Source organism: Antedon bifida, chromosome 2 (genome assembly GCF_963402885.1).
Source record: "Antedon bifida chromosome 2, ecAntBifi1.1, whole genome shotgun sequence".
Taxonomy (NCBI): Eukaryota; Metazoa; Echinodermata; class Crinoidea; order Comatulida; family Antedonidae; genus Antedon; species Antedon bifida.
Genome location: NC_136227.1, coordinates 5128621 through 5154598, shown reverse-complemented (window position 1 = coordinate 5154598; position 25978 = coordinate 5128621). Strand labels below are relative to the sequence as shown.

Below are 25978 nucleotides of genomic sequence, written 5' to 3'. Positions count from 1 at the left end.
ATTTTCAATAGGAAGCAGTAATTTCATGCATACTTTTTATAATCATATAAATAATAATGTATGGCTATAGTAGGGCCTAGCTATAGGCCTATATAGAAACATCCTGACCCCAATGTCAACAACCAGTATTAGGGATTATATAAAAAAAAGGACGATTAGGGGAGGACGACGAATATCCTGTGTTCGCTAGAGCGTAAAATCATAAACAGTCGACATAGCTGTTTTATTACGCACCCTTTTGCACTAAACGCCGCGCAAAATGTATTGCTTTTATTTTAATCCAATATGGCAATAAAAATGTTATTTCGTTAAACAATTAAATTAGAAGTTCAAATATTTTATTATTAGTTTTGAAAATTCCACTTTAAAGTGTAATTTAAACTGTATATTTAATGTTATTGTTATACTGTATGTACATATTTCCAAATTTTAGTCGTTCTCGATAAACGGGAAAATGGCAACTTATCGTCCTCAAAAAGTTAAGACGACGGAATTTCACGCTAATTAATAAAATAAGCTCCTCCACTTCGTTAAAGCTCATGTATAAATTACAAATATTCATGAGCACCGTCCTGTCTGTGGCTTCGTCATGTTTCGTAAAGTCTCTATTCTGTCTGACATGTCGACACTGTCTCCATCCTCCGATACACCCCGCCCCCCCCCCCCCCCTTCATGCTGGCACGTCACACACACAGGCCAGGCGGCAAGTCTGCCGTCTGATGATGTCAGATACTGCTAGCTGATAGTGATAGATGTGTGACCTCTCTTTTTTTTAAATAATTTCATGCAGCTCCCTCGCCTACCTCTTCCTCTTCTTGTTCTTGATTCTCCTGTTCTTCTTCATCATCACCTAAATCCAGTTCAGGTTCTTCAGTCCCTTCTTGTTCTTCGTCATACTCCTGATCAGAAAAATCAGACATTACAAGTGATAATGCTGGAAATTCTCTAAAATTGTACAACCAAAATACTCCAGCAGCTAGCTACCTGCGATCGTCGTCGTGGTGATTGTAAGCATCCTCGTTTTTCAACATTAATTGCAATAATAGTGTACACCTACTTTTCAACAGAATATTAAATTCAATCTTTATAAATATATAACATAACTTTTATATATTTTATAAGCATTATTATGCACAGTCTAAAATGTGTATTTAGCTATTTTATTACGTAAACTTTATACACTTGACAGAATGTCAAATATTACGCTTCAATGAGCATACAACTTTGTGTCGATAATTGTTTAAGCCTGAACTAACTCGACACCACACACGCACACACGTAAACCATAGCGGTGTTGTTTTCGTTGAGTACGTGACATCCAAACTAATTGTTATATCGCCGCCACAAAATATCGTCTGTCTCGAAAAGAAGTTGGTATGCAGAAAAGAGAGGTGTTGGAGATGAGTGTGGTAAGTCTTTTTTGAAGTTTTATAAATTCATAGAACTGAAAACGTCTTATATTTTAAGCGTGTTATATTTAATTTAGTTACATTTATTCAACAGTGCACATTTCTAAGGCTGTCAACTGATAACATGTTTAGTTTTTATAAAAGAAAAACCTAGGCCTGACTCCGGTTGTGAATGTTGCTGATTGATTGATGGACGAAGCCTACACAGTAGTGGCCACTCGTACAGTAGTTACTAAAAGGCTTTCACTCTTTTACTAGCTAGCCTAGGCCTAGTAGGCTAGGGCCAAATATATAACCTCAATATTGTTTTCATAGTTTAGGCCTATATGATTTTATAGTAGTTGAATTTGAATTTTTAATTATTAGGCCTTTTAAATGATGAATGTCCTCAAAACATATTTTTTTAAATTAAACATCAATCAATAATCTCTTGTTTTTATTTTTAATTGAGATTTCATTTCATTTATTTCTTCATGTACAGTATTTTGTTTTTTCAAACAATACTGTAAAATAAAACAATGTGAAATAAATAAATATCGCTGATCCAAACTGCTAAAGTTAACTAAAACTTTAATAAGAGTCTGTTGACGATCAATTTAAATAAATCATATTAAAAGATAAATTTTCTTATAATTTGAACAAATTAACTAGATTAGATAAAATATAAAATTTAATAAATTAAAGATACTGTAATTTTTTGAATTTTTAATTTTCTAAATTTTTCTGTCAATGTAAAGTGCATTGAGGCTTTCAGCATAATGCGCTATATCAAGTACCAGTTATTATTATTATTATTATAACAGCATATATTTAGATTGGTCCAGTTTTTGGTATCTATTATATACCGTATTAACAAATTAAAGAAATGTCCATATACAGTAACATGGGGGTGGGGGGAGGGTAGCATTTAGCCGCACAGGCCATTTGTTCAACAAATAATTTGACCATTTTTAGGCCCTGGCCCCCCCCCCCCCCCCCCCTATTTCAAAGTTCTGGATCCACCATTGGAAAAGTAATTTCTTATCCATAAATTTCAATTACTTATTTCACAAGACAGTGAAAGAAAAATGTTTGTCGAAGGAAAAGATCTAAGGATGTACAGTAGGCATACAGACACTATATTTTCTATGAATATTACATTTGTGATGTTTTTATTTGGATTTTGATGAGTTACAGTGTAATTCCCTTATTGATATTTTTCATTTCATTTTTATGTAAACTAATCTCTTTTTATTTCTGTTACATCTATTTTTAACAATTTCTGTTACATCTATTTTTAATAATTTCTGTTAGATCTATTTTTAACAATTTCTGTTAGATCTATTTTTAACAATTTCTGTTAGATCTTTTTTAACAATTTCTGTAAAGCTTTTTTTTTAAATTCCTGTTAACCTATTATTAAATTTCTGATAGACCTACAGTATTTTAATGGACAATAAGCATGTCTTATTAAACTGCATCCAGACACATTTGAATATTCAGATGATATATTTCATTCTTAAAATTATTTCAATTAATGTGCTTTTAGTTGATTATTTAAGACAAACTGCTTCTAAATTAATATTTATATGCAACATATGTCCCTAGGGTATAAACCTCAAGGCCATTCCCTAGCAAATCAATTGCATTTATGCTGTAATAAGCGACAAATTATCTCAATTTAATGTACACATACCTTTGAGTTTTGTAACTGTATATTAAAGTTTTTAATAATCATTTTAGATATATTGTAAAGAATAGGAACCCTATATGATGGCTAACCAATACAACTGCACAGTTAACTTCAGTATGAGTATTATTTGTTGCATGTGCGTAGGCCTACTGTGTACATTTAACTAGCTCAAAACCGTACACTTTTGCGATGGCTTGGAACGAGTAGGGGGTTACCCCGGTGTACTGGTATACACACAGCCACTGTCACTCATCAAGAGGGCCCCTTGATTGTCAGCATATGCTGTTTAGGGTGACCCTCTATAAATAAGGTGTAATAAAAAAAAATACTTTCTGGTTTTTGGGTAGGAAAATTCCCCTCTTTTGGAATATCCCTATTCATCCCCTGAGGAGATACTTGAAATGAATGAGAGGGAATATAGGCAATACTGCCAGCCCTTTCAAGGGACACAATGCAATTAAGAGGACACTTTGTTTGGTCCCGAATGTGTCCCCTTAATAGTGGTACTACTACTACTACTACTACTACTGTTTTCAGAGAGTTTGGTGGTACTGTTAATGTAGTTAAAATATTCGGAGCAGAGTTGTAACTTGGCGGTTTGGGTGCTTGGCTACTAATCCCAGATTCCTAGATTCAAGTCCAACTCCATCTCTCTCTCAAGACTGTTTGTACGCATCTTGAGTTTGATCGTTGTGTGTAATTAATTTCCTGATTTCCACTCTGGGCAGCCTTTGGCTCAGGCATGTCTAGAAAAAAAAAGACTAATTTTTATTCTCTGGTTGTAAAACAAAGTTGAATAAATAAATAAATTTACTCATGAAGAACACATCAATGAGCATACTGTACATATTTAAAACGTGGTTGAGTTATTGAAAATTATTATGTTTAAAGCTCTGTCTATACTATCGAACTAGTTTGACAAAAAAAAGTGTGATGTGCCTAAATATGGTAGTGATATACCCAAATATGGTAGTAATATGACATCATCAGCTCAGATATGGGCACATCACATATTGTTTTCACATAAAGTTTCATAGTGTAGACAGAGCTTTAACACCTACTGAAATACCAAATCAAATCAAACACCTGAAGCACACTCCCATTAACACTTTCAATATCGCAGTATACCACCAACTTAACAAGATTTTCAGAGAGCTCAAAGCGCAAGAATTTTAGTGTTTATACTTCATTCTTTAAACGAGGTTTCCAGACTGGTCCAACGGGGTGCAGTTTTGGGAGTGTCTACTACTGTATAAGCTTTTGTTATTTATTTATTTACTGTACTTACTATTGCATTATTTGATTATTAATGCAACAACATATTACAATACTAGGTCCCTACAAAGACTAGCCCTTTGAAGCTAAAAATAAAAACTATGAAGAAGAAGGAATAAACAACAGATTACTTTTCTGATTGGACTGAATAAGTGAAAATACTGTATGTTTTAACACTATTTTAACCTTTATTCAGGGTACACCGCTATTAAGTGGACACTTTGATGAGTGCAGGCTTGGCAGTGGCAGTATGTGCATAAAAACAATACAGAGCAACAATGGAAAATAACCCTCTGTTCTTTTAGGGATGATACAATAGTTTGCTCATTTGAGTTACATTTGAGTGTATTTTTCTTAAGCTGCCCTGCCCAACAATTTTCATTTTTTATTGTAATTCAACAGTTATCGTAAATGCTAGTTTTAAAAAAACAAAATGAAACGGTTTACAAAAAGACTATAAGTTTAATATGATATGATTTGTAATATTACAAAGAAATTTCATTATAACACAATTTAAAAATACTTTATGCAAATTTATCAGATTTTATTCCAATTACACTATTCATTATATTTTTAACATGGTACAGTACATATTAGCTGGTAATGATGGTATAGTATTTACTGTATACAAGAATTTAGTTTGATTTAGTTTAGTACTAAGTACTGAGAATTTGATTACTATTGTAGACAAAATTTATTACCATCCATTTTTTGTTGTTGTTGTACCAAAAAATGTGATTTATTAACATTATTGCAATTTATCTGGTGTTGTTGTGAATTACCAAATTGACTAGTGTTTTAAATTTTGTATTTGGTTTTTTTTTAAATTTTTACAAATTTGTTCTAATAAATGTATTGTAATTAGTTAACATTAATTCAATTCAACAAACTTGGTTTTTTTTTGTGGATTACGAATTGACTAGTGTTTTAAAATTTGTATTGGTTTTTATTTAACACCAAAATATTCTAAAATAGCAGGTTATATAATTGCATGATGATAAGAGTAGGTACAACAATGGGCAAAGTTGATAAAATAGGGGACAATTGAACAAAAGAGTACACTATGAATAAAACATTAACTTGGCTTTTATGACCAAACTGTGGCTTGTTTGAACAGTTTCTTATTCCAAAGTCTCCCCGTAACCATGACAATATTATATTGATTTTATACTGGCTCGTAAAAAGAATAACAAAATACTAAGTGGGCGCTAAGCAACGGGTGCTTTTTATTAATCTTCAAAGCGAAGATCCCCCCATTGAGACCCTGCCTGTATTGAGCGTAAACTATGGTTAATCACCATGGAAACACTTTTTCCAAGACGATTGTCAATTTGTTCAAGGTAGCAAACAATGAGGAAAGATTAAAGTGTAGAGTGTTTTGTTCACTCAGGGTTATAACACCATTTTACAGAAAACAACCAGTTTCTATTACAGATTGACTAAAACTTAATGTTATTTACAGTATATGTTGTTTTATAGACTAAAAGAAACATTGGTTCTCTGACTAATTATTCAGAGCTAGATTTATGGATTTTAACTGCATAGGACAGGGAATAATTTCGCCAGTGTAGCATACAGTAGCAAAACCCTATACAAAACAACCTTACATTTTAAAATTGTATAAAAAAAAATACAAAACTACAGTAAAGTTTCTTGACTAAAAAATGAGCAATATTGCTAAACAAAATTTTAAAATAAAATTGTTTTATGTAGTATATAAAATAGCTATTATACTAAACGCCAATAGAATTTTAAATTTATTACTTAGATCTAATTTTTTACCTTTCTAGAATTTTGAATTTGGTAAAAAAAAAATTTATTTTATAAATGAATATAATAAAATGTGAATTTGTGATAGAATTTTAAATTTATTAGATACTGTGTATTTTTTACCTTTCTAGAATATTGAATTTGGTAAAAAAAATTGTATATATTTAATATGTATTTAATTTTTATAAATTATTGAATTAAAAAAAAAATTTTGTTTAACTTTTATTTTTTTTAGATTTATAATTTGTTACACTAATTGATGTGCAAAAATAATTTTAAAATATTATTACAATAAAATGTATTATATAATTTTCCTACAATTGATAAAAATATAATTGATTCTAAAATCACAGACATATTTTAAATATGGCATAGTGATAGTCTGCTGGGTAGTAAACTGTTTTACAACCACCCTTAACTTTTTGACCAAAAGACCTACATAAGACACAAAGATAGATAGATATTTCACTTTAATAATTTGTGAATTTAAATTGAATATTAATTAAATAATTTGCATGTTTAATTTTAAGATACATGAGATACCAAATATTGAATATATAAAAAAATATGAAATTGAAAAAAAAAAAAATCTGATTATAAAATTAAAAAATATAAAATGTGTTTACCTTACCATATTTAAATTTGATTAAATATGAAATGGTTAAAAATGTAAAAAAATAAATACTATGTAAATTGTACATTTCACAAGATACTGACATTGAATATGAAAAAAATACAGGAAATGAAAAAAAATTATGTGCTTAGAAAATGAAAAGATATATAAAAGGTGTTCCATACTGACGCTTTTTACCAATTTGATTTCCCAACGCAATAAATTGTTCAAGCAATTTCAATTTTTATAAAGATTTCATTCATTTTTAATGAGTAGACCATAAAATAAGCAATAAAATTGATTTTTGTAAGAAATAGCTTTAGCAGCACATTAGCTTTACGTCCGTACTTGAAAAAGATATGGTTTTATAAATTACTCTAGAAATATTGAATGTTAAATGAATATTTTAGTTTCTAAAGTTATAATTAATTTTTAAAATGGTCTTGATTTAAAAATATTTCTATATTGAAATAATACTTTTTTTTTAAAGCCCATTATAGCCAATGAAAGTACATATAAATATATTATGATACTGAGTTGTGTTTGTATCATAGTCACTATAATATACAGTAGAACCTCTATTAATGGGACACCTTTAGGACCTTAATAGGGTGTCCCCTGATTAGTAGGGATTTCTTGAAGAGACTATTATATTTTTGCAAATTTTATTAATATATTAAAAATCATTAAATTATTACTCAAAATATCATTTGTTCATAATAACCTTATTTTAAAATATGAAAATGATATTTTTTAGTGTTATATTTTATGCTATTTTTAGCTTATTGGTAATATTTCTTTTTCATTTCTTGGTTTTAATTGAATAAATAAACTAGGCCACATACTGTAGAAGTAAGCCACTTAAAAATATGAATTTATGCCTGAGCCAATTACAAGTAGATTTAATTACCCTTGTATCTAATATTCCCATCCTATGAAACCAAATTACTAATTATGTTGTTGCTAGTTAATTTATGTTTTTGCTTCAAAACCCATGCACAGTTCAAATTCCTCATACTTCCAAATTAGGCCATAGGCCTAGAGAGAAAACTATTTCTACACAATGCTAAATAGTAGCTATGGAATTCCAGGAATACAGGCAAAAATTCTGTAGCAGACGACGCAATCTATTGCAGACGACGCATAGATTTCTCTATCTTGCAATATTTCCCCCCTCAGATAATTTTAATGTATCTCGGTAGGGAATCGGCCAAGTGATATGTTCAAAATCGTTAGTGCTATTCATATTAGATATTTCTGATTACTATAGACTGCTGTTTGATATACAGTTAGTGATAAATTCTCGTAATATAATTGTATACAGTAGTTTTACTGCCATATGGAATGAGTTATGATATTATTATAGAATGAATATTATTACAGAAGGGATGATAACAATACTGTATAGTTACTATAGTGCTAAAAATAAACACTGTATAATTACCTGTACTATAGTGCAGCTAAAAATAAATTGTAAAATGTAATTTTATTTTTAATAAGAAAAAATAGTACTATTGTACTCTACATAATTTAAGATGTTAAAAATATATATAAATATATTTTTATGATTTATTATATTTGTTTTTTATTTATTTACATTGTCATCTGCAATAGTATTAAATAAATATAAATATATTGTAGATTCTATTTAAATGATGATATAATTTATATAGTAGTATCTGTTAGTATAGTACTAGTATTGCTAATTGATAACCAACTATTATTAACAAATCGCTAATTAACAAACACCACATAAATTGCCTTTATTTAGAGGAAGCCATGGTAAATAAAACTTAAATTATGAGTGCATTTAATTTATGATAATTTTCACAATCTATTGTTGTTTTAATTACCAAAGCTTAACATTGATGATGTAATAATTCCGAAATAAACAAAATTGAAATTTAATATAAAAGCAACATGTTCATACAGTATTTAGCACAAATTAGAAGGTTGATTTATAGTTATACTCATTGGAAGCATTAATGTACAGTAGGTCATATAGATAGAGTAACTAAAACTTTCAGTCACAATGGAGTAATTGTTTAAAAGGGGTCTATATAATTACTAATTACTAAGTTAGAGTCCGTTCAACGACTTGACAAAATTTCGAAATAAAACTTTAACAATGTATATGTAAATTGTACCTCGAAACGACATCCTACAGTATGTTGTTGTAAAAATCGAAAGATCCCATCAGCTATGATGATTACGTCATATCACTACCATATTTGGGCATATCACTACCATATTTGGGCACATCACTACCATATATGGGCACATCACACTTTTTTTTATCAAACTAGTTTGATTGTGTAGGCAGAGCTAACTGTACAATATTACACATCAAGTACAACATAGTACACAGTAGTACAGTAGTATAACCTTATTGAAAACTTTATATTTAGCATTTCTATTTTAATTAACTATTGATTTTTGTCCACTTCACTAATTGGCTCTATACAATTTTTCTATTCCATCAGTTTTACATAATTATGTTAATTAGTAATTTACTTTTTCTAGCGTAATCAGTACAATTATATACAGTAGACATGGTCTCAAGGCAAAAATAATATATATATTATTTATAGTGGCACACTTGACTGGAATATACTGCCAATTATTCCTCTAGGTATGATTGCAGTAGGCTATGCAGTGTCATTAATTGTTTTTAATTAACCTACAGAATTAGAAGTTTTCTAGAAAATATTGTAAACTATTGCCAATTATGCATTATTAATTTGAGGGCATGTAGTCACAGACTGTACCATTATTAGGAAGGGTGTACATTGATGTTTTAGTGATATCTCTATTAAAAGAGGATACAGTAGATTTAGTGCATGTATTGCTTATCCAGGTATGCATGCAGCATTATAGACTAGTACCAACCATTATTATTACACTAGGAGATACTAATACTACAGGTTATAAATTCTGATAATAATACAGTTAGGTAAGTCCTAGATAAAAACATTACCAATTTGTGAGGACAGGACAATATAAAACATAAAGTGCAAGGTACCAGTTTTTTTCTTTCATTTGCAGGTACTGTACATAGAAACTCTACTGTAGTAAACACAATATTTCATTTTTTGTTCAAATTTTTAATCAATTTTATTGGAAAATTATAGTATAATTAATTACCTGTTTTGTATTAATTAAAACAATTTGAAAAACATTGTATTTTTTAACTTCAACCATGACTATTTGAGATTACCAATTATGGTCTTACTGTTTATAACTTTTTATGAAAACACTCAAAATATGTAGCCAATTACAGCACATTTTTCTTCTTTTATGCAGCGTTCACTTTACCATATATGGTAATATTACCCAATTTGTACCTTACTGTAGAGTAAAGCATACCGGTACAATAATATTTAAATAAAAATGATGATGTACTGTATATAATATATAATAAATACTAGACATGTAACTCGTCACTTTGACGAGTTTGGTTTTCCGCCGCGCAAGTGGTGCAACATGAACGTGTAACGACGTACCTTTTAACATTAAGGGATAGGTTGAGGACAAAAGGAAGTGTTCACGTTGGCATTATGACCTGAACTGAAGAATATGATATGTTGTTATTGCTAAATTCTATTATTTCGATTCATATATAGTATACACAGTATAATCTGTATCCATATCACACAGTGTAGAATAGGTGAAATTACGGGACCCGCTATTTATTGCAAATTTTAACATGTTGACGCCTTGACGGTTTTAAAATGAAATGCAAAGGTAGCAATTTCGGAAGGAAATTATCTCAGCAACAACATATTAACGTCTAGAAGAAATTTGAATACGTGAAATATTGATGCGCGCTCTTTTAAATGTAATGAATTATGACGCAAAAGATGAAAATACGACTTTTTTCATTTAACTGGCCATATGATGACGTCACAACATCCGATTGGCAAAATTTTCACATGATTTCGTATCTACAATCCAATAGCTTCCATAAAACGTTTTAATCGTGATTATCAAATTTTATTCTTACGAGCTATAACAGATTAAAATTTACTGTAAAGATGAAATTAATGCCACACGTAATTTAAATTTTTAGGAATGATGACGTCAAAAAAATTAAAATATTTCTAATTCATGCGAAAGACAGTTGATTGACATAGACAATATCAAAATTTGGGTGAAAATGGAAAACGGATAAGTGGAGATGCGCTCTATTAAATGTGATGAGCTATGACGAAAGATACAAAATTCCTAAATTTTATATTAGCGTGGCCATACGATGACGTCACAATGTCCGGTTAGCCATATTAATACATGATCCGATATCTACAACTCATTAACTTCCAGAAAATGTCATCCACAAAAAGTTGACCGTCTAGTTTAGAAATTACGATTGTTTAAAAAAATACATATTTTAAACGAATTTTTTAACCTTTTCATAAAAAACGCGCGCAAATTGTCCAATTCGACGTGCTCGTATGACGTATCTTTAAGTCGAAATTGTTTAAAATTTGGTAAAATTACTAGAAAAGGCTGGAAAAACATAAATCACGCGAAAAAAATACGTTTTCAATGCTACGTGCGCACCGCACACGTAAAAATTTGCGCACGCGTGGGAATTTTTTACATGCTTAAAACGACATGAAACGCGTAGAAACTTGATTAGAAAATAATTTAGCGCATTTAGAAATTTTAAATGCGCGTGCGCGCGTAACTTTGTGTAAAACACGCAATTTTGGTTCGACAGAAAGTTAGCGCATGATATAAATTAAATTTGTGCAAAGTTTCAATATAAAATGTTATTTGGTTTTTGACCTATGTTAAATACGAGAAAATCGTTAAATCGCGCGTACGTCACGTTGCGCAATTGTAAACATCATGAAAAGCTTCGCTTGACGACGTTACATAAATGTCAAAATGTTAACATAGTTCACAAAATGTTATGTTTGCAAGTTTCAGAGAAAAGCGATACACAAAAATCATACAGAAAGAAAGAAGATAAATAAAAAGTTGATGATGATTTCGTACAATCACAAGAGGTTTTCCTGCAACTTCGTTGCGGAAAACCAATAATATATATAAATAATATAAAGACAGGAGCACATATTTTTCTTTTCCAACCTCTAATAAAGTATGCTTAACTTGTGTCTGTTTTTTCTTAACATAAGTACAGTATTAGCAATAATTAATAATATTAAATTCAAACTATATTTCAATAATTTTTTGTGGAGTAATATTTTACAGTTAATTAACTATAATGTATACCATTAGATTAATTTAAATATCTATTACAAGTATGTTTTTTTTAACACTATAGCCAACCCCATGGGTGGAAATCCAGGGGTAGCAATTAAGTCGCCCACTCTTACCTTTGAAAGCTAAAATGATGAAACTACTTTTCTATTTTTTGACAGACTATTAGTATTAAATATTATGTCGGCGCTGCCCCATTTAAAAAATCCTGGATCCGCCCCTCTGAACCCTATTCGGGGGACACTTAATAGGGGTCTTTACTTTACTTCTATTCTTATAGTACCAGTGAAAAGAAACAATTTAATCTTGCCAACTTACTAAACCAGATAATACTAAAATACCAGTGAAAGTTTAAAGTGATTTTTCAAGGATTTCCTGTTTTTGTTAAAACCTTGAATCAGGATCATAATATTCTATTTTTTTTAGATAATTGTAGATATTTTTTTTTTTTATTGCTTTTATAAATTTATTTTATCATGGAAAATTGATACTAGATGTTGTACCATAGTTGGTTTGTGTGGTTCTCTCTGGCCAATGACAGATCTGGGATTTTGAATTAAGGAAGTGGAAATGAGGAGGGTGTTGAGGGAGGGGGAGAGACCACTTTTTGATATATTTTATTTTTAAATAATTTTTTGCTGAGGTTGTCTGGGTTTATTCAGTAGTTTCTTAAAATTGGACAACCATTGGTTGTGACTATACAGTTGTTTAGTACATTTTATAAGTTTTAAATTCTGTTCTTTATTAAATTATATTTAAAATGATTGTTTTTTATTTTTATAGTGAACGAAGGAAGAGGTAACCCGTGTAGAAAATAAGAAAGCAACAAAAAGGGGAAAAAAAAAACAGTACATGAGGAAAGGAAAGAAATTAAAAAATGCCCAAATTTAACTTAGATGCAATATGTGCAAAATTACAAACACAGCGTGTACCAACAGGAACGGCTACAACCCCAAATGAAGAACAACTGGAGAAGGAAGTGGACTCTGGGGTCGATGACCCTGACTGTGGGAACGACTTTGTACAATCGCATAGAACATTTATAGACAGGTGGGAGGATAACGAATATGATGAAGACAAACATTATGATAACCATGAAGTAACAAATGGAAAAACGAAACCAAAGATTGAAAATATAGGAAATAATAATAATAATGACAGATGCACGAATATACGTGGTGCACGAAAACGAAAATCAAAACAGCGATATGTTCCACGACAGGTGTTCACTGACGCGTGCGACGACATAGATTACGACGATGAGGATTTAGCAAACAGCATTACCAAAGAAGATTCCGAAGTCGGCCTCTTGACCGAAGAGGGCAGTCTAAATCTATGCTTACCAAAACCGGAGAGAACTTTACAAAATGGCGGTTCCGAAGATGGAAGTATTGACGGTGCGCTAGATTTGAGTTGTCACGATCACAATGATAATGTAGAAACTGTTGATAATTACAGTCCCGCTTTTTCAAATTCTGATAAATGTTCCACTAATCACGATTATAGTCGTATGACAATAGAAGATTATGCGAATAGGGCACTTGAAGATGAAGACGTATCCGATGAGGAAGATTTCGATGAGAACGTTGTATGCTGCGTCGATGAAGACGGTAACGCTGCTTTAGTGAAACGCGATGACCTACCAATACTACAAAATGGCAATGCGCATCCTAAGGACGCGGCCGAAATATCGTCAGCATCCGAGGAGAAAGAATGTGAGATTAATGAACAATCGGATGAAGAGAAGATAGGAAAATTACCGGAGGAGGTTAACGTAATGAAGGAATACGCATCAAATGCGTTGAACGAGTTGTTTGATATGTATGGCGTTGACGCTGAAGGCTGCGAAATGATGCAACATATGCCGCTTGACTCTTTTAGACTGAGTAAGTATCAAAACGAAGCTTTTATATTTTTTAACGATTTATAATTGCCCACTTTACCCTGAACTTGATAGATGTTGAACATGAATCAACTCCACTTTGGTGTGCTAAATCTACCTCATATACTATTAAATAGAAAATTTGAACGATTAGCTGTTAAAGTGTTATATATTTACTAAAACCATATTACATGTTTTACCATGTGATAGAACTAAATCTGAACGGAGGCACATGATACAAAACTATCCAAAATCTTAAATTTGTACACATTTAATACAAGATAAAGAGACACTGCTATAAATACATTAAAATTAATTAAAATAATAATTTGTGAAGAAAGACGATTACATGTAGAATTTAATGAAAATATAGCCAAGAGGAAGTTTTAATTTAGAATAGACAATTTAAGGTGAAGAATCCAGACATGTTATTGCCAGTAGGTAATAAACTTGAAGGCAATAAAATTAATTCTGTTTTAATTCTTTAAAGCCCAGTAGAATAATAAATATTTAGTTTGTGGCTTGTTACACTACAGTTTATGTCTATAGTATTTTCATATACACTATGTTTTTGAACATTTTGGGTGTAATGGTTATCAGGGGCGAATCCAGCATTATAGATTAGGGTGGGGGGGGGGGGGGGGGGAGGGGGTGTGTACGGCTAAATATTTCATAAATGATAAAAGCGATCCGTCAGGTTGCAGAAAAATAAAAATAGTCATAAATTTTAGGGTGAGGGTGGGGGGGATAAAGCCTGTTTAGCCCCTGCCTAAATCCATGCCTGGTTATAGTACAGTACGTTGTGTCCGTGCGAATCAATGAATTATTTGTAGAATGAGAAAAACCTGATAGTAATACAGTAGAAGTCCTATTAAGTGGACACTTTGTTTGGTCCGAAAGGTGTCCCCTTAATAGGTGTTTTGCATAGTGTTAAACATTGTCCTTCATTAATTTCAAGGGAAAGTGTCCCCTTAATAGCTGTGTCCCCTGAATAGGGATGTATCCGTAAAAGTATACTATCCCAAATGAAACCAGCTCTACTGATTCCTATTTCATTCCTGGTTTTAATATCGGGACAAACTGACATCCCTATTAAGAGATAACAAACAAACAAAGTGATATGATCTGTGTGAGCCAATAATATTAATAATGTTATTTTCCTCTAAAGCTCTGTCTACACTATCAAACTTTATGTGATAAAAAAATATAATGTGCCATAATATGGACATGATGATGGCATCACTACCATATTTGAGCATATCACACTTTTTTGTCAAACTACAGTAGTTTGATAGTGTGGACAGAGCTTTAGAGTTGATCTCTGGTCTATGCATACAGTACTTTATTTCTAGATTTTAAAAATTCAAGGGTGCAGAATATGTATAATAGTACTTTAAAATTATATTGTTTTACCTCCTGCAGCAGATCTCCATACTGTATATTTAGGTCAAAATTATTATTTCTAAATTCAAAATTATGAATAATATTTAAAAGGTCAGTCCTTGTAGGTTTGAGAGAATCTGGGTTATTTTTAAGATTAAATTTTCTTTATGAATGTAAATTAGATTAGACTTAAGACTGAATTTGTAATTTGCCGACATTTGATGGAATTATATTAAAGTTGTTCTTCTTAAGATTAAAATGAGCTATAAAAATATGGTCAATTTAATATTTCAATGTTTATTATGTAGGAAGAAATGGTCAAAACACATTCTACAATCTGTATAATTATATCAGTTCAAATGATCGGTTAATTTTTTTTTGGTTGATTATCCATACTTTACTTCTTTCTTTTCCTTTCCTCTATCAATTTGTTTTATTTAATATTTGATTTTGAAATGCTTCATTTTCAGATAATTTACTGAAATTCCAGGAGCAAGAGAAACAGTTAAAGCGTAGCCAAGAAAATGGCGGCAGAGCAAGCAAAGGCCGGTCAGGAAAAATGAAAAAGCACATCAGCAGTGACATTACAGATTTCGCCAATACACAATTAGACCAGCATGTGGAACTTGGCGCTATAAAACCGAAAAACCCAGCGACGTTATCTATACCGCAAAACTCGTTTATCGAACGATCCACAGACCAACAGTACTTACCGGATGGGAGCCCCCCGAAGTATAATGCTAAAAGTATTTGGGGGCGCCCTGTCGGCGGTGGAGGCGGTCCGAATTCAAAGAAGACAGTGAAACAATTAATTATGGAACAGGCGATGACAAATGAAAAACTGGATTCATTTTCCAAGTATGACTATTTGATACAGAAGCTACAAGCTGGTAAGGACTATTTTAAAGATGCCTTTCTATAAATTAAACAAATTCAACTTTATTATACTGCATTCAATTTTAAAGCTCTGTCTACACTATCAAACTAGTTTGACAAAAAAATGTGATTTGTCCAAATATGGTAGTGATATGCCCAACTATTGTAGTGACATCATGTCCATGAAGTTTGTCACATAAAGTTTGATAGTGTAGACAGAGCTTTACACTATCAAACTTTATGTGAAAATAAAATGTGAGATGTGCCCATATATGGATAATACATGATGATGTCATATCACTACCATATTTGGGCATATCACTACCATATTTGGACATATCACACTTTTTTTTGTCAAACTATAGTTTGATAGTGTAGACAGAGCTAAAGATTAAGTTTCAATGTAATGATGTTTGTATATATTTTACATATTATGTTTTATGTATCGGTTTATTGCAAATACAGTCTTTGAAAATGATTTTTAATTTAACCTTTGCACAGAACTGGGTTAGTATGTTTAAAGTGTATTATCTGTAAGTACTGTTAAATGGATGTTTTTTTGGTATTTTTACTGGTTGTCAACAAAATTAATCGTTAAATCCAGATTAAATTAAAATCGGCATGGATGTGTTGAGAATAATGATAATGATATGAAATCAATCAAATTTGTACCAAAAAAAGGGAGACATTTATTATGTGATAAAGTTTGTAATGTCGGTTTATTCATTGAGGAATAAAATAACTAATAATTTATTCTCATAAAAACGATCAAACATGAATTAGTAAATATGAAAATGTTAATGTGATCCAACATACACTATAATCTCTGGTAACTGCTCAACCTATAGTCTACCTAAAGTATTGTAGGACATACTGTACAATACATTGTCACCAAAATGACCCACAGTACATTGTCACCAAATAGTAAGTACACACAGTACATTTGTCACCAAATAGGACTCCTACAGTACATTTGTCACCAAATAGGACTCCTACAGTACATTTCTCACCAAATAGGACTCCTACAGTACATTTGTTACCAAATAGGACCTACAATACATTTGTCACCAAATAGGATACACAGTCAGTTCTACACATTTTCACCAAATAATAGAACATAATTGTCACAATATAGGGCATGCAACATATACATTGTCACCAAATAGGGCAAGATTTTGAATCAACATTTCAATCGAAATTCAGCTTTATTTTACATTTGGATAGCCCCCACATCCTCCCTTCATCCTGCTTCTCCAGCAGGTTTTACAGGTCCAAAGTTACTAAACCTGTCCTATCACTAAATACCACATTTGTGGTCATGTAATTATTAAATCAACTTGAACACTTATTACCAATATACCTGAATCTTCAACCCATGTTTAAATTTATACCTTGAACATGAAAAAATACCAATGGGTTGATTTTCAGCATCAGCATTATGGAATTTACCCCCAGGGAGCTACCCAAGTGTTGTTTCATAGATATGTACTTCTAAATTATGGCAAGGGTTATATCAGTATACAGCTTTTAGGCTATAACCTCTGCTACAGGCCTACAGTACTGATGAAACATGTCACCTGACTTGAAGGAGGTGTGCTTGTGTGTTTAACACACCCTAAGGAATCCAATATTGGACCACCTTGTGTCTGATACAAATATATAGGCTTTTTACAATCACTGTTCTATATTCGGTACATAATTTATTTATCTGATATTGATATTATGCAGTTGGAATGAAATGGTTTACCATAAACAAATTTAGATTATATCATAATTAGGATTTGTTATAAAAATTAATATTGGATATACAGATTAAATAAAAAATCAATTTATTCATGGTCAATTATTATAAATTATTTTGTTTATGCGAAATAAAAGCTGGTAGTTTAAATAATTGCTATATTTGATAGTATCGTTTAATGTAACTATTAATATAATTTATAAATTATTTTGCCCTCACAAAAAAAGAAACAGAAAACGGCAACAACCAATGCACAGCTTCAGAATAAGGATAAACATTCTTTACAAAATTATAATTATTAGTGCTACCTTTATTAATATAATGTTTACTATTTTGGCATGTTCTTGTATTTGTATCCGTTTATCCGTAAACAAAAAAAACAAAAAAAAACTATTTGATTTAAATAATTAATTTAAATAATTAATGCAACAAAAAGCCTATCCTCATTGGGCCATAACACTTTTAAATAAAGCATTTTGGTATTACTAAAAATGAAATAATAATATTATTTTTTATTTCCATTTATAATATTTTATTTATTTCTATATTCCATTTTTTGTTCGTAGGTGAAGCAATTTCAAAGGATGTACCAAATTTGCGAATTTCAAAATATGATAGTTATATCAAGCGGCTACAAGATGGACAATCTATATCTAAGATCATCAAACGAAGAGGGAGCAATGCATCTTCGCAAAAGGTCCGTGACTTGCTCAACCGTCAGATAAACCAAAAAGCCACCCTGCCATCTAATGGAGCGTACGTCGATGGCGACCATGAAATGCAGACGATTGATCTGACAGAACATGCTAGGTCGGCACGCGGTCCGCAATACGATGCGCTTATTCAGAATATATTAAAAGCGCAAGGGATGGACGTAACAGCTTTGCAACAACGGCAACTGCAAGAAGAAGCTTTCAGCCATGACCCCTCATTGCCGCAAGATCTTAGCATGACCTCCGACCGACACAGAATTAAACAAGAACCGGATGCTCCGCCGAGTTACGATATGCACTGCGAAGCTAACAGCTCAATGGATGACAGCGGCGATGATACATCAAAAAGTGATCTAATGTCAAGTCTAGATACCAGCGATGGAGAACCTAATATGTATATGAAATATATTGCAAAGTATGTCATTTCTGTCACAATTATTCTACTTCAGTTACTGCAGTATCTACATTTTGTAGATACATTTAACGATATTGGAAAAAAATATCATATTTTTCAAAAAAAAAGTAGTAGTTACTGCAGTAGATGTTGATAAGAACTCTTAACCCACAATCATTTTTGCATATTAATGTCTACAAATATAAGGTCAAAGGTCACATTATTTTTATCTCATTTGTAGGTACTCAGCAACCACCCACTGCAAGATGCCGTACTGTGTTTACCAGTATAAAGAGCACTATCATTGTGTAGCAAATGAATGCAAATTTGCCGTGAGTACAAAAAGAATTTTATACATAAATACAGCAGAACCCCTACAGTATTAAGGGGACATCTTCGGGCCCTGTTAAAGTATCATTTAATAGGGCTGTCCCCTAGATAAGGGTTGGCCTTATATTGTAGTTAATACATATTGGTTCGTTTCACGGGAAGCTATCCGATTAATGGAGGTGTCCCTTAATAGAAGTGTCCCCTTAATGGAGGCGTCCCCTGAATAAAATGGAAAACTTTGAGACTCAACAAAAGTGTCCTGTGGCTGTAATGTTAAAACATGTTTTCCATCATTTGTTTCACTTGGAAATGTTTGCAGAAAAAATTGTCTAGAAAGAGGGGATTATTATTTTTTCCTTATTTTGGTGGAGAAAATTTATTTTTCAATTAATTTTGCTTTTGTTTAATCCTGTCACCGTCATGGGTTTTGTTATGTTTTTTTTGTATTATTCTATCATGTTTTTAAAATGAAATTGTGGCAGTGTTAGAAAAGAACAAAAAAAATGTGGATGTTTTTTGATTGATGACTCATGTGCACTTGCTTTTATTAGACTACCAATATTCCCAAATAATGTAAAATAGTTTATTTTTAAGAAAATATGGTATTTCAGAATATTGGAAATTACAAAAAAAAAGTGATTTTAGTTACAGTACTTATAGAGAAACAAGGAAACAGCAATGGGTTATTGAATTCGGACAAAACAGGGAAAATTCCCAAAATCAATATTTATTGGTTGTCTATAATTGAGGAAATCCTTGGAAATCTATTGAATATAAAGACGTCTGTATTTATAATAAATAGTAAACTAACTGGAGGAAAAGAATAATGTGTTTACATTAGACGATTCTTATGGGCCTATATGGAAAAATATCGAAAGAATGGTTTTCTCGAAACACATTAGCTAAAAATTGCAGCAAAAATCTTGTTTCATTTACACTATCCATATCGGAATCAATTGAGGTTTTTAAATTGTATTTAAAATCGGTTCTTTTTATTTTCACCCACCCATATTGGCAAGAAATACAGTTTTTCCATATATTTAAATATCTCTTACTCAGTATAAAATGGGCCCTGCTTGTGATGTAGAGATCTGACCTGAAAGTGACCTACAACACTATAAAATATTAATTACATTTATATATTTATATAGATATAAATTTGTTAAACATATAGATAATGTTTAAACACATCTGTATCTGGAAAACTGGGTCAGGGAACTCGTTATAAGTTGAATAAAAACTATACCTGGGAAAGTACTGTATTAAAAATATTGTAATAATGCTAATATTGGTTTATGTGTAGTATTTATTTCCAATCAAAACTGTGTCTTAATGTTAAATAATGGCAATAAATAAACCCCAATCTCTATGGACACTAATACCATCTGCTAAAGAAACTTTCTTATCCCAACGGTCCTGTCAGCTTTTAGGAAACAAAGTTTTTTTTTATTATGGCACCGTTTAATTGCTGTAAATCTGGACTATAGTTAGATTTAGGGATTTATTGACGCCTAATTCTGCGTTTCTGGAAAAATTCCCATTATTTTAGAACCAAACAGAGATTAGTTATCAGTCTATGTGATTTTATTTTCGTATGTGACTTACTTAATTTGATTGTTTTTGAGACGTGAGAAAAAAGGTCTTGGGTTGTATTATGTACTACTTCTAGAAATATAGTTTTCAATGTCAAATATGTTCCTCTGAGAAAAGAATCTATTGTTAAAGTAGAAATGTTTAAATGACATTAATTTTATAACATTTGGTATTATAGATCCCTTAATTGGGACACCCTATTCAGGGGATACACCTAAAGTGAAATGTCCTCGTAAAATTACCAATGTTACCTTAAAAGGAGGTATACTGTATCTAAAATTAACAGAACAAAAAGAAATTGGAAATTCAACTTATTTAACTTGCATCAGCTCTTCCCAAGTTTTGTTTATGGGGTGGAGGTGTTTGTGGTTGTATAATGGGGTAGTATTTATCCAAATGCGGGGTAATTTATTTTCTGTTTTTCAAAAAATATTTAACAACTTTATTTGCATAATTTTTAGAAAATAAACTAATTTACATTACATTAATTTAAACTCTCTATATTTCAATAAACTATTAAACAATTTTGAGCCAAATGGTTTGATTTTATTTTGCTATAAAAAACTACCATAGTGACCCAGATATAAAGTCCATCCTGGGCTTAAAAATCGAAAAGAAAGATTCTGATTCTATAAAAGTGCAAATAGTAAAGGTAAAAAACGGAGTTAAACAGCCAAAAAAACAACCACAGTAAAGGCTGAAACTCACAGATAACATCCAAGGAAGGAAGTGGGCATCTGTGTCGAAATTTGTAAGTTAAGAATCGGACGGGCCTTGGAAAATCGATGCCAGGTTATTAATCTTATACCAATATTTTAGCATATTTTCGATTGAACTTCTACTACCGGAATATATACATTTAATTGAAAGATTATAAGATTAGTTTAAAAACTGAAAATAGATGCGAAATAAATGTAAAACATAGCGGTACTTGAATTTTGAGGAGTTCCCGTGGTCCCTGGATATCCAGGATCCAAATTATTCCAAATTCCGGGATTTTTTACTCATGAAGTGCTATTTTACTTTTCTCTATAATTTTCCATATGATACATAATTTTTGGCCTTTATGTTGATTACCTGGATCCAACCTTATCCTGTGTGTATGGGGTGTATATCTGTGGAGGTAGGGGAAGGATATGGCCCTTTTCTTTTTAAAACAGTTTCATTTCGTTTATTTTCCATTCTTCAAATGAATTTAAACCGTTAACTTATTACATAAGTATACAGTGTATATGGGTTGATGGAAGTCACAATAAGTTCATTGAACTTCTATTTGTGATCCCCCCCCCCCCTGTTTCAGTTTAATAATAGCATGCTAAAATGTATGTTTAAAAATGAGTACAACTTTTATTAAGGGGACCCCTACAGAACACAACAAAATGTCCTATAATAAAGGTATCCCTTGAATAGAGGTTGACTGTATTGGTTAAATATATATTTTCTTAATAAGGGTATTCCGAGGAAAATAATCGTCTGTAGAACATTAGGATTTTTTTTTTCTTTTTCAAACCATCCATATAAAGTTTAAAGTATTATACATAAAATATATATAAAATATAAAGTTAATAGCATGCTCATTTTTATGCATCATAGAACATTTTCATTTATTTCACTTCCTACTTATTTCACTTCCCGCAATCTCCCTCTCCTCAGATGTTCCACAATGTATACCACTAAATGTCTACACTCAGTATATTACTGTAGATTTAAAAAAAACCCTTAAACCATTTAAATGACACAACCAAATCTTTATTGGAACAACTAATACATAAAGAGACAACATAAAATCTATCTTCAACAATTTTTTAATAATACTGGAGTAAATTGATAATTAAATTTATGTACACAAGTCCAAAATTGAGAAAAAAAAAGATCAATATTTTTTAGGTATAAAGTTGTAGACATAGAATAGGCAACCTAATTTCTTATATAAAATATAAATTTTCCACCGGATACAATAAATCTACCAAAGGTGAATTTTTTCCACAATTTTTTTTGTATTCTTTAAATATCCGTAATCATTTTATTCTAATTCCTTCCGGAACAAGTCTTCCTGTTATTGTTTAATAAGGCCATCTAATACCAACAGGAAACTGCTAACACTGATTTTGGTTAAAAAATGACTTTAACGACTCTATAATACATGAGAAACACTTTCTTTATTGCTTGATTATTTCCAATTCAATGTGGAGCTGTAAGAGTTCAATGAATGCACAGAGTATCGGGAAGAAGCAAGTGAAATAAAGTGAAATTGATCGTTTTTAAGTACTGTTCTTTCTCTTTCTACAGAGAGTGATGGATGTATATTTTTTAGATTTAAAAATATATTTTCCCCTTGAAAAAATAATTTCAAAATCAAAAACTGTAATTTCAAGCAAATTGTCTGTCAGACAATGTGGGTTTGTAGTTAAATTTAACTGTTTAAATATTTTGTCGTTTTCTAATTGAAATCATTGTTTTTGTTTGTTTTTTTTCCTTATGGAAATGAATAATTTAAAATTAAAAATGGCCTACAAAGTTTGATTTCATTAATCTTCATTTTTAAAGTGTCTCTGTATTTGACTGATACCTTTTTTTTAATTCTTAAATTGTGTCCACACTACAGTATAACAACAGCCATCACAGTGCAAACGAGATTGCCATATTTTGTGTGTCCACACTATAACATTCATCACAGTGTGAACGAGATTGCCATACAGTATATCTTGTGTGTCCACACTATAAGTCAGTCATCACAGTGTGAAAGAGATTGCAATATCTTTTGTGTCCACACTACAGTAAAACAGACATCACAGTGTGAAAAAAATTGCCATTTCATTTAGTTTTTGTTCATATTGCCTCATGTGAAGCATTCAAATGTGTTTATTACACATGTTATGGTAGCTAGGAGTGAAAAGCTAAAGAATTGTAACAATGTAAAAGAATCACAGTTGGGGACCAAATTGCAATAAAAATGGTGCGTTAGATAAATTGAGTGTTTTTGAATAACTATGGAGACAAAGGAAAACAAATTTATTTACTTTAAATAAATTCCTGGATTCATTAAAAAAACTCACCTACTGTTCATTTTATTTCTTTATCTTTTCTTTATATATTTTGTTATAAAATGGGCAGCCAGAGATGAAATAAGTTGCATAAAAACATAAACACAAATAAAAATTGCAAGAAATAAAATAGCAATTGCTAAAACAGTTATTAAAGTAATATGGGATCATTTCAATACAGTACTGTAATAACTTCATGCTTTTACTGCAGTAACTACTGTACACGCTTTTACTGCAGTAACTGCGTGCTTTTACTGCAGTAACTATGTGCTTTTACTGCAGTAACTACATGCTTTTACTGCAATAATGTATGATTTTAGTTTGTTTTAATGTAGAGGTATTACTAGGTGCTTTATGATGTGTGTATTAATACGGTACCCACAAAAGGCTTCTAAATAACTTGCTAGACTAATTATTACTTTGCACTTGATGTTTAAGAGTATAAATAAAATGCAGTTACTGCAGTGACTGCAGTATGATGATGTTGACATGGTCCCTAGGACCATGTATACATATATATTTTTATTAAGACATCCTGTACAAATTTGGCGATTTTTTGCTGTTGGATGTATAATAAAAAAATATTAAAAAAATATTAGTTTAAACCAATCATGAAATAAACTATGATTATTTATAAATTACATTAATTGAAATTTATTATAATTTCAAATAAAATACTAAATGAATTTGATATTTCATTATTAACATTAACAATTTTTACATACATATTGATTTTAAAACAATATATCAGCATAATCATTTATATATTTAATCAGTTATATCTATTTTCTTAGAATTCATCTGATATGTGGTTTACAATAATAGAAAACAATTTAAAAATGAAATACCACTCCTGTGGTCTTTGTAGTTAAATTATCAGTTTTATTGTTAATTGTTAATTTTACTTTTTTTTCCTACCATACGTAATAATAACTTTATTGTTTAATAATAAAATATGGACATTCGTGGTTGATAAAACATATTTAAAAATGAAAATACATTTTGAATTAGCCACTCCTGTGGTTTAATTGTTTTGGAATTCTGTTATTAAAGGGTAAAGATAATTGAAATGACCAAATATGGCCTGGACACAAAATTCCGAACTTGCCTATACCACATGACATATTTAGTTTAAACAAAAAAATGTTGCAATGAGCTTAAATTAGTTTGGAGGACAAAAAAGGGTAGGCTGTCTCCTAATGAGGATGAGATGGTATATTCTTTCTGAACTATTATTAAATTAAAGATTCTGTGAAATTTAAGATATGTCATGGTGTTTTTAATGCTATGCAAGAAAATACTGCGTGAGCTAGGGTATGTAATGGATAAAGATGGGTTTTATTACAGTAGTACACCATCAAGTTTACATAAAGTATTAATAATTTATTTGGTATATTACTATTAAGGGGGACATTTTTAAGTGTTAATTTTAAGTGTATTTTTTTAACACAAAGGCCAACCCCTGTTAAGAGGATATCATGGAAATTAATAAATTTATAAACATTAGAGAACGAAAAAAGTAAATAATATTTAAAGTTACAGTATATTAAATTGGAATTATTTTACTATAAATTAGCTATTATTACATTTATTTAAACTATTTAAAAATTTTACAGATTAAAAAAAGTTCAGATTAAAATATTAAATCTATTAGCAGAAACAAGATTAGATAGAAACAAGATTTTATACTATTATATACTGGAAATTAACAATTTATAAACATACAGTTAGATGAGGAAATCTGTGAAAGTGGAAAAGTGAATAATATTGAATACAATGTGATATAGTTATATTAAATTTGAATTATTTACTGTAAATATAGTTATTATTAAATTCGTTAAAACTATTTATATAAAAATTACAATATTAAAACTATGTTTTTAGCAGAAACAAGATTAGATAGAAACTTTATACATTGCAGTATATGGAATATAAAATTTTTAAACAATATAGATGAGGAAATCTTTGAGAATGGAATAGTGAATACTGTAATATTGATATAGTTATATTAAATTGTAATTATTTACTGTGTAAATAAATATTAAATCTATAATAAT

General features: G+C 30.5%; 2 protein-coding genes across 4 annotated transcripts in view; one reads left to right on the top strand and one right to left on the bottom strand.

The window, feature by feature from the left end:
- LOC144835993 (leucine-rich repeat-containing protein 23-like) overlaps positions 1-25978 on the bottom strand; it is a 113615-nt gene that overhangs the window by 4885 nt on the left and 82752 nt on the right. For all 3 annotated transcript variants that reach the window (XM_078691156.1, XM_078691159.1, XM_078691157.1), the window contains exon 2: positions 804-974. In XM_078691156.1, the coding sequence (XP_078547282.1) occupies positions 804-920 (117 nt within the window). In that variant the 5' untranslated portion in view covers positions 921-974. The remainder of the gene's footprint in view (positions 1-803; positions 975-25978) is intronic.
- The window catches only part of LOC144835928 (zinc finger protein castor homolog 1-like), a 40113-nt gene continuing 15390 nt past the window's right edge, over positions 1256-25978 (top strand). Inside the window, exons 1-5 of the mRNA XM_078691057.1 lie at positions 1256-1409; positions 12749-13851; positions 15701-16120; positions 18414-18975; positions 19196-19286. Coding sequence (XP_078547183.1) covers positions 12843-13851; positions 15701-16120; positions 18414-18975; positions 19196-19286 — 2082 coding nt within the window. The 5' untranslated portion in view covers positions 1256-1409; positions 12749-12842. The remainder of the gene's footprint in view (positions 1410-12748; positions 13852-15700; positions 16121-18413; positions 18976-19195; positions 19287-25978) is intronic.